At 38.9% G+C, this 9,631-nt stretch overlaps 2 protein-coding genes across 7 annotated transcripts; both read right to left on the reverse strand.

Annotated features, from left to right (window-relative positions):
- Nucleotides 1-487: 487 nt before the first annotated feature.
- Nucleotides 488-4,529, reverse strand: LOC120013298 (mediator of RNA polymerase II transcription subunit 4). The gene is made up of 2 exons (XM_038865057.1): nt 3,078-4,529; nt 488-877 (listed from the first exon to the last, which is right to left on the reverse strand). The coding sequence occupies exon 1, from the start codon at nt 4,368-4,370 to the stop codon at nt 3,105-3,107; it is 1,266 nt and encodes a 421-aa protein (XP_038720985.1). The 5' UTR covers nt 4,371-4,529; the 3' UTR covers nt 488-877; nt 3,078-3,104.
- Nucleotides 4,530-4,673: 144 nt separating this feature from the next.
- Nucleotides 4,674-9,424, reverse strand: LOC120013301 (protein REVEILLE 8-like). 6 transcript variants are annotated; one of them, XR_005471394.1, is made up of 9 exons: nt 9,100-9,424; nt 8,444-8,501; nt 8,236-8,359; nt 7,946-8,149; nt 7,741-7,850; nt 7,089-7,148; nt 5,674-5,800; nt 5,243-5,370; nt 4,674-5,097 (listed from the first exon to the last, which is right to left on the reverse strand). XR_005471394.1 is itself a non-coding variant. In XM_038865059.1 (8 exons), the coding sequence occupies exons 1-7, from the start codon at nt 9,270-9,272 to the stop codon at nt 6,034-6,036; spliced, it is 774 nt and encodes a 257-aa protein (XP_038720987.1). In that variant the 5' UTR covers nt 9,273-9,424; the 3' UTR covers nt 5,433-5,800; nt 6,002-6,033. The 6 variants fall into 6 exon arrangements, 3 of the variants coding, with proteins under 3 accessions (XP_038720987.1, XP_038720990.1, XP_038720988.1); XR_005471393.1 differs by lacking the exon at nt 4,674-5,097 and adding an exon at nt 6,002-6,078 and having other exon boundaries at nt 5,128-5,370; XR_005471392.1 differs by lacking the exon at nt 4,674-5,097 and adding an exon at nt 6,002-6,078 and having other exon boundaries at nt 5,129-5,326.
- Between the last annotated feature and the right edge of the window lie 207 nt (nt 9,425-9,631).

Below are 9,631 nucleotides of genomic sequence, written 5' to 3' on the forward strand. Positions count from 1 at the left end.
AAGTTCCAAATTCCAACCCCCTCTACCTGGGCTATTCTTTTGTGGGCTTTGACATGATGTATGGGCTAGGCCTATCAAATGGGGAATACTGGGCCTTTTAAATTAAGTGATGGGCCAAAATGTTATTACGACTCGGCATCTGCTTGCTTTGTAATTGCTGGTTCAGGTCCCCAGTTATTTTAATATGGACTTCTGATGCGCCAAGTAACACCCTTCTCCATTTTGTTTCAATTTCTTCACCTCTCCATCTCTGGCAATGATCTCAGCCATAGCACTTGGTAGGTTCTTCCATTTTTTTAAAACCTGAAACCCAGACCGATAAACTCCGGGCCACATGAAAACCCTGCAATCCCATAGACCAATTGAAACATGAACCGTTGTAGGATGACATTCGCACATTAATCATTCTTTCCTTCTATTTGGCATATTTTTTTGCAGAACAAATACACCTGGCGAACTCAATTGAGAAAGAGCTCCCCTATGAATGAGCAGCAAATTGGTCAATATATAATGATATATATAGACTGCTATTGATCGTCATGAACAAGATCAACGTTTAGGAGCAACAGTGTGACAAACTCCATAATTTAAATTTACACAGATAATATGTCCTCTGGATTCACTCTGTGAACTAGAACCAGGAATGTCAGAGTTTGTTATAACAGGGGACCAAAGAAAAACTCGCCTGATTTGTTTCAAGCAACTATTGAACATGGACTCTACAGGTCAATAAACCTGTATATATAACTCTCAAAATTCAATTGCAAATTTCTTCAACTGTGGCTTTGATTCCCAGATAATCTTCAAGTGTTCAGCAGAGCCACAACTTTATAGCTTCAGACCTCAAATCGGTCCTGTCACTCTCTCGGCTAATGGACTGCAGTTTTGTGCAAGTAAGAAAATCAAGAACAACAACAATTTCATAAAAACAGGATCATATAAAAGTTCAACATGAAACAAATTCAAAAAAGTTTGACCTACAAATCATAAGGCTGTACAGTAGTATTAACTTCACCCAAAACCAAACGACCAACAGAATGACATTGCAAGAAAAGACGCACAAAAATGATATCCTTGCCTTTCAGAAACTTCAGTCACAAGCTATACACAGAGGAGAGTTTGCCTATATCAAACTAATCTATAACTAGACATCAAGTACGCCACTTAAAGCTTGTTTAGCAGATGAACTAGAAAAGTTAACATATCATAATGGTCAAGACTCAATCCCACATGTCACAGAATTCTAAGGTCAACTTTGAAAACCAGTGAGATTCACGTCAATTTTGAACATCCTAAAGGATCCAATCAAAGAACACCATAACATTTTTTATATATTTTTCAACGGGGGTGGTGATTTGAACCTGTGCCCTTGGGATCAGTGGTGAGGAGTTGGACCACTTGCTCCGTCAGGAAAGAGTCAATTACTCAAGCCAGGCAAGAGAGACTACCAACTCTGGTAAGACTATCATCATCTAAGAAGTTTTTTTCTTTTAGGGAAAACTATATGCCACATCCAAGCACAAATGATTGGTTACACAACTCTATTGCTATCTAAAATGTTGGGGTAAGTCAACAATTTCCCCCAAAGAAGATTGAGAACCATCAAAAGCTCTCCTTTGGTTCTCCATCCAAATACTCCAACTAGTTAATAAAGGGCACAAACAAACAAAATCAAGGAAACAACATGCAGTTTGGTAGCCACTCCTTAGGATTTCGAACAGGTAGAAGGTTCGAATCCTCACACACGCTAAATTAACATATATTAAAAAGAATATATGTTCACCAAAAAACCACATGCAATTAATTGTTCCCTCTCTCTTTGTGAAGGAAACATATACTCATGATCCTCTTCTAGAATAAATTGTCTATAGTTAAAATTCTCCCCTAGAAAACTTCCCTAAAGAATAAAGAAAGCCTTGGGAGGAGCTTTTGGTTATCGACACAAAGTCTCCCAAGGGAATTTTCTTTACCAATGTTCCCACCATTTTCCTTGAGCAATCTATAATAGCTCTTAACGTCAACATTTCCATTTGTAAAGAACTTCCAAATATGACTATCCTTTCCCCAAGATTCATGGAGATTTCATCTACCAACTTCCATAAATTACTATAACAAACCATTAACCAATCCAAAGCACGTCTTCGAAACCATGTCCCAAAATAATCTACCATTGGTAGTCTTCCTCAGGTCCTTCACCACTTCTCTAACAGCAATTCCAAATAACTCTGATGGTTGAGTCTTCAAAAGAACTTTACAAACCCAAGCATCCTCCCAGCATCTAACTGTAACCCACTTTATAGAACGTACAAGGGTCCTAAGGATTGGATTCTCACCTGAGTACTTCCCAAACCCCCTCTCCATAGGGTTATCTCTACTCCAATTGGAAATCCAACCAAATTGTCCCAGGTCATATTTCACTAGCACCACATTACTTCAAGGGTGGAAACAATCTTAGTAATTTCCAAAGCAATTTGAATGATAAAGCTTCACAGAAAAGAATGAGAGCTACCATAACCATGGGTAAACAACCAAGGGCGGTCTAAATCAGATTGAGCATCTTCTTTGAAGATAACCTTTTTTTCTCAGTGAGAATTCTTTCAAATTTTTCAATAAAAGAATCCCAAAGGAATAAATCTTCAAAGTTTGCACCTAGGGAAGATCAAGGTACCGACCATATGGTAATCAATAGCACACTTGAGTGACAAAAGACACTGTGTTTCCTAGCAAGTTTCCTTTCCCATGGCCTTAACAAATGGAATGATATCTTTAAGAGAGACCAAAATGTGATGCAAACCCCAGTCACAAACAACAGTTTGGGCTAATTACAACATAACTCATGAAATAAGGAAACAGGAAAATCTAGTTTCTTGTTCAATAAATCATTAGCAAAACCAAAAAATTCTAGCTGAACTCAAATAGTAGAATGCACATTGAAAAGGAAAAGGAAAAGGAAAAGGATGATAAAAAACGCCGAGCATGTTAATAATACCTAACCTAAAAGGATGTTACTTTTAATATACAATACAATACAATCCATAGTCTTCTTTTATTCAAAAAAAAATTCATAAGAACAATACCTGTATTTCTCCAAGAGCTTGCTTGTCTCACTCATCATCATCCGAGCTTCCCTCATCGCTAGTGTAATCACTACTGTCATCATCTTGATCCAGAATATCGAGCTGAACATGTCTAACCTGAATTGTCTCAGGTTGCCTTTGCAATCCTTGAGGAGGAATGGGACGCAAAGGTTGCTCCAGCATTTTGGGTGGCAAAGGAAGGGAATCCAAAGGTGGCAACGACACAGGATCCCCAGGTTTCCATCCTGGAGGTGGTACAATGGACGCCAAATCGGTTGGCAGCTCCACAGGCATCCCAGGTTTCCATCCAGAAGGGACAGTAATATTCGGAGGAAGAAGACCCTGAATTCCTGGTAGGTTCGAAAGAGGATTTGTATCTGCTGGAGGTGGCGGAGGCTCTATCATTGGCTCAATCGTCTTCTCCCTGGTGTCCACAATCTTAGGCAATCCCACATCGAGATCAGCAAAACTATATAACTGAGAAGCCCGCAGTTGCTCGTCTTGTGGTGCTGGCGGGAGTGCCCCTCGGAGAGGAGCTTGGTTAGCCCCAAACTCCGGTGGAGCAAAGGTCGTGTAGCTTATCCTATGCGCATAAGATAAAATGTCCGATAACTTCAACTGAGTAGAAACAGTGGTGATACGAGAAGAGTCCTCACCATTATCTTCATCGTCGGCACCACCATCCTCCACTTTCCCTCTCTTGGGTCGGCGATAATCGGAATAATCATCAACGAGCACATCAAGAACGCGCTCGGCATCCTTCAGCTTGTTGGCAAAGGCGAGAATGGCAGAATCCTTGGCACGAATTTCACGGGAGAGTTTGACCTTCGCATCTTGGAGGTCTAGAATCTCTTGTAATTCAGCAACAGCCTCAAAGAGCTGGGTCTGGAGGGTAGTGAATTGGATCAGAATTTCTTTGGTAGAGGAAGGAGAGGAGGAGGAGGAGGAATCGTGAGGGGAGTGTTGGGATTGGGAGGAGAGAAAGGTGGGGATAGAACCGCGGAAGGCGGTGAGCCAGAGAGCACGGTTGGGGGAGACCTCGAAGAGTTTGGAGGCGAGAGAGGCCATCTGGAGGAGGATTGACTGTGCGCGAGGGAGTGGAGGAAGAAGAGAGAGGAGGGCGGAAGATGTGGTGGTTGAGAGGTTGGATTGATTCTGGTTGTGTTGAGACGGTGGCGGGGTTTGGGAGGAGGGGAATTTGGGAGGTGTAGGGGTAGGGTTTTGCAGAGACGGTGAAGTTGGGTTGGAGAGGCCAAGCCTCGCCGGTGACTGTACAATTTGGTGTTGAAGCATTGTTGGAACAAACCCTTCAGAACACAAAATCAGTGATCCAGAAAAGAAACCCTAGATTTCTTCAGGCAAGGCAGTTTCTGATGATCCCATTAGTAGTCCTAGAAAGTTTTGTGCGTCGGAGCGAGGAAGGAATTTGGTCCTCTCTCCTCTCTACTACCCTAGTTAGCTTTTTTTTATTTTTAAAAAAAAAATTAATTTTATTTATATTTTTTTCCCAAGATAATTAATTAAAGAGAGAAATAAGCAGTCCAATAGATTTTAAATTTTCAAGTTACTTCCATTATTGACAAATCAATTCCCAATTAAAAAATGAAAAATGATAATAAGGGTTTAAAATACTAAATAAGGATGAAAAATATGCATTTAAGCAAGAAAATGTTCATCACACAAGACATTATCAATACCCATAAAAGTAAGAGTTCCTAGGTTCAATTCCGACATCAATTTGGTATACTTGTTTTTCGTATTTTTTGGACAACAAAAAATAACTCAAAAACATATTTGGTTAAAAAATTATTAAAAAAAAACAGAAAAGTGGTTAAAATGAAAACCAAAAACGAAAAAATAGACGTTTTTTTTGTTTTTCATCATACCAAATGGACCCTAAAACTTCACTCAGGCAGTTTGAGATGGAATATGAGTTGACTCTGGGTTTTGAACTCTACACATTGGGCTTCCTAACCAACAGTGGGAAAATCTTTTCCATTGCTTGGAGTCTTGGACACACCTGCGCAAGAGAATATGGATGGTACAAAACAACTAGGAAAGTTAACCCTGAAAATTCCTCTTCACAAAAATATCATCATTGATATCACAGATTACATGAACTTTTCACACAAAAATAAAGCTAAGTACATTTATCCTCCTCATACCTTGCAGATGCAGTGAAAGATGCCTTGTGCATAGGTTTCAATCCATTCAACAGCTTCCACCCAATTCTGAGGTGTTTCTCCTTCCTGAAATAGAGTTTCATCTGCATCAATGACCTCTGCCACAGCTTCTGCTAGCACCCAAAGGTTAGGGGAGGGGGCCAAAAGAAGAGGCAAAAAAGATGAGCAAGAGTAAAGAAAAAATCACACACATTGTCATTGACAATTGAAGAAAATTCCAGAAAGTGAAAAACAAGGAGCATGGCCCTTATCATCATTTGAGATTATTCTAGTTACCCTCAGGTAACACATATGACATACCCCAAAATTTAAGATGGCATTATCTTCAACATTTACATAATAGCCATCCAGAAAATTTAACTACATTTACACACTATAGGGAGAAAGTAAAATCAGTAGAATGGAATTCCTACTGTGTTCTCTGGAAATCAAGCTTCAGACTTCTCCAGAATCAGTTGAGAATTTTCTCCCATTCGACATCATTAGCACACTCCCATGATTTTTGCTGCAAAATCCGCCTCCAACATACATCTAAGAATCCTGCATAAGAAACCATAAAGCATAATTCTAAGGTTTAGATCTCACAGAATTATTGAGAGGACATTTTAGGAAGTCTATTTGAAACTTAAAAGATTTAAAAAAAGTATAGGAGCAAGACTAAAAAAACCCACTAGTTGACAAATTGGGCGTGGCAAAAAGTTCAATATGGTAAATCATTGGATTGGTTCTTTGCAACAGTACCTACACCAGCTCCCACGGTTTCAGTATAGACGTCATACGAAGAAAGGACCTTCCTCTGAGCCAACCAAGGAGACCAACTAGCAAAGTTAAAGGACAATCTCTTAAACGAACGTAAACGTTTTCAAGAATAGGAAAGTCATAAGATTATAAAGCTGGCTTTCAAGTGTCAAACATTGCAATTCTTAATTCTTATCAATTTTCCTTCGTCTTCAATACCAAGAAGATACACATCAAAAGGCAGCAATGATTGGTGTATTCCACTTCTGATTTCCACATTTATTCACAATGTTCATACAATCCTCCAAGATGTTCAATTCTAATATCAGATAGAATAGTTACGGTGGAAGCATTTGAAATAAAGTTGAAAGCATGTTTAAACAGGTCAGATGAGTCATTTTCTCCCTTCACTGCTTCACACTATCAATAACAATATTTCTTTTAGATTTTATTTCAAAGCGAATGTTAATTGTTGTGAGGGAACTCTTGAATTTGATTCTGAATAGGATTTATGATGATTATATTTTGATACTGCCCAGTAACCTAAGAAAACCTATGACTCAATGAATAATCATAAAATACTGCAAACAGAAAATTCCAACAAATAGACTCACTCCTTTGTAGTTAACTTGACATCAAAACTTCACTGTTGCCCTATTATTGAGTTAAAAAGATCTGTGGTGTTTGTTCATAACAGCAGATGTAATGTGAGCTCCTCACAAAAGTAAACAACTGAAAGAAATTAGTCTTGCAAGTTAACTACATTGACTTGGTCATTTTTAAGTTACTCTTGGGACTTGCAGATACATAAGTAAATAGTCAACACTAAACAAACTTAGCATTGGAAAACTAAGTAACCACGTTGGCATTCCTTTATGGTATCATAGAAATTTCATAATTGGAAGAAACATATAACCTTCAGGGGGGATATGAGAATTAACTAACAAGCGAAAAGAAAAGAAAAAAGTAAATTATTTTGCTTCATTTAATTCAGGTTAGGAAGACGAGCAGGAGAATTTAATGCATAGCATAGCAAAAAATATTAATTTATCTTAAGAAAATTCAAGTGCCGCTAAATTCAAGTGCTTACAATCGGCTCAATATCGGGACTACACAAGTTACCAGTGAGGTTCCTCATCAATAACAAAACCTGCAGATGGCACCAAATGAAAGAATTAACACAGTTCCTTGTCTAGACGGAACTACGTAACATTGCTCGCACAAACACAAACACAATTAAAAAAAGAAATAGACCCTTGAAAGAAAAATCTTGATATTCACAAAATAAATCATGGTTGTCAGTATCTTATCCCAAGTATGAAGCAGGAGACTGTTACTTAGGTGACAATAATGTAGGCAATCAGCTAGCTCGGCGAACTTTAAAGAGACAAAACATCTATACTAAATTGGTGAGTCACTTTATTATTAGCTAACATGCTAGAGGGCCACTTATCTAAGGCTAAAGGACACTGGAGGTAACACTGTAAAGTCTGTTTGCAGATGATCCAAGCAATTCCATAATCCCCGGATTCAAATTTATTATTCGTGTGGAAGAATAGTACGGTTAACTCACATCTCAAAATTACTTAGCTTCTGTAATAAAACCATGTCAGTGAGAAAAATGTAAACAAATATGCAAGGCATATACTGCAATTAAAAAAATGAAATATATATAATTTCCAAAAACATACGCCACAAAATATGAGACCACAAAAAAGCGAAATAATTTCAATTTAACTTACAGTTTCAAAATTTATGGGATCCATTTCCTTGAGCTTTTGCACATGACCTTCAGTGTCTGGATCAAATAAACTTCCAATGAAGCTATACACTTCAGCAAAGTCTGGTATACCTGTAAACAGAAGTAAAATGAAAAAGAGCCCACCCTTTCCACCAAGTGTAAGAATAGCAAAATATGAGGAATACCAATCGTTTCCAGATTATTACCATGAAGCATTGGAGCTTGTTTCCCTTGCTTAGGTATCTTAGAACCAGGAACTGTTCTAAGATTGGCAAATTCGTCTTGGGATGTCATGGCTTCGCTACTTGCACAGTTTATCAGCAAAGAGGCGTCATCCCATGTACCGTACCCGGGTACAAGGGTATTCATTGAAGAAGGATAAGCCGTATATGCTTGCAATGGCACTAGAATTGCAGTAAAAAACATGATGTCAAAGTCGCATTTCAAACAGTTCAAAAAGAAAGTTGTTGTCATTCGGGTAGAGTGGTAGACAGACCATTTCTAGATGCCTTATGTGGGTATGGATGAGTAGCTTTGCGTTTAGGGCGAGGAGGAGGCACATGTGCTAGTGTCCCATTCTTTTGGACCTTCAGGAAGTACTTTTGTGCATGACTCCGAATCTGCAAACGCGAACCTTCATCAGTTGCACCTACAAGAAAAAGGAACCAGAAAAAAATTGCACAGAGCTAAATCAGTTTTCAAACCTGGATTACTGTCTTTGAACCCACAAAATCTTCAATTTTTTTCCAGTCACGGTCAAATCTGGAGATGGAACAGAAAGGTGGGTGGGGTGGAGGGGACACAATTCAGAAATTGAGTACTACAAAAAATGTTCAAACTTCAAACTTACATGAAATGGGATGGTCAACCAAAATTTCACTACAAAGGATCAAACCACATTGACATCATCATATGCAATGTTCAAGCGACTCGAATTGATAATGATCAGTGACCCAAGTACTTACAACATAGATACAATAATAACTCAACAGTCAACACAAACTACAATCAGCTCAACGCGCCTACATGAGGATATCACTGCAATTAAAACATCCAATTTAAACATACGTAACCCAAAAGTAATGTTTTAGCTTCATGAATTACTAGCATAGTTACCCATCAGTTCATCAACTATAATACCATATCATACTCCCAAGGAAAAAAAAACAGATTATCAGTGACTTTAAAATCCATCTACATCCTCACAACATAGCAAACAAATAAACTGAATAACTTCAAAATCCTAATAAAATATGCAATCCCATATGAAATACCGAATGAAGAACCTAAATACTACCGCTAAATTATTAAGAACACTAAATTAGCCTTTTACTGATAATGGCGAATACAGTGGGCATACAGTTGAAGAGCTTCAAGGAACTTGTCGTGCTCCTCGTCGGTCCAGCTTTCGCGTGATTTGGTGATGGTGTAGGGTTTCCGGACCTTCTTGCCCGACGCATCAGAGCCCGACGATTGAGGAGGATTCGGGTGGACCGCTGCCGATGACGACGACGATGATGCGTTCACGTTCATACCTATCTATCTATTTATCTCTGGATCCACGATCAAACCCATACAAATTGCAATTGCAGAATTTTAGTACGAAATTCTCGAAGAGTGTCAGTGGAAGAGGTGAATAGCTGTTTGTGTTTTCTTGGCGGGCAGCGTTCCGCGTTTGTGTGGTGCCGATTAATTGTTTTCACTTTTTTGAACGATTAATCGTTAATACCCAAAAAAGAATGTAGGGTCCACCGGCGATACGTGATGGCTACCTGCGAGTCCTTTCAGTCCACAAATCTGACAGCCAACGATAGCATGTCACCTGACTCACCTCCCTGGGCTGGGCTGGGCTCCTGGATGTAACGACAGCGTGTTACACGTGGCAGTTATGA

Source organism: Tripterygium wilfordii, chromosome 13 (assembly GCF_013401445.1).
Source record: "Tripterygium wilfordii isolate XIE 37 chromosome 13, ASM1340144v1, whole genome shotgun sequence".
In the NCBI taxonomy this organism is placed as follows: Eukaryota; Viridiplantae; Streptophyta; class Magnoliopsida; order Celastrales; family Celastraceae; genus Tripterygium; species Tripterygium wilfordii.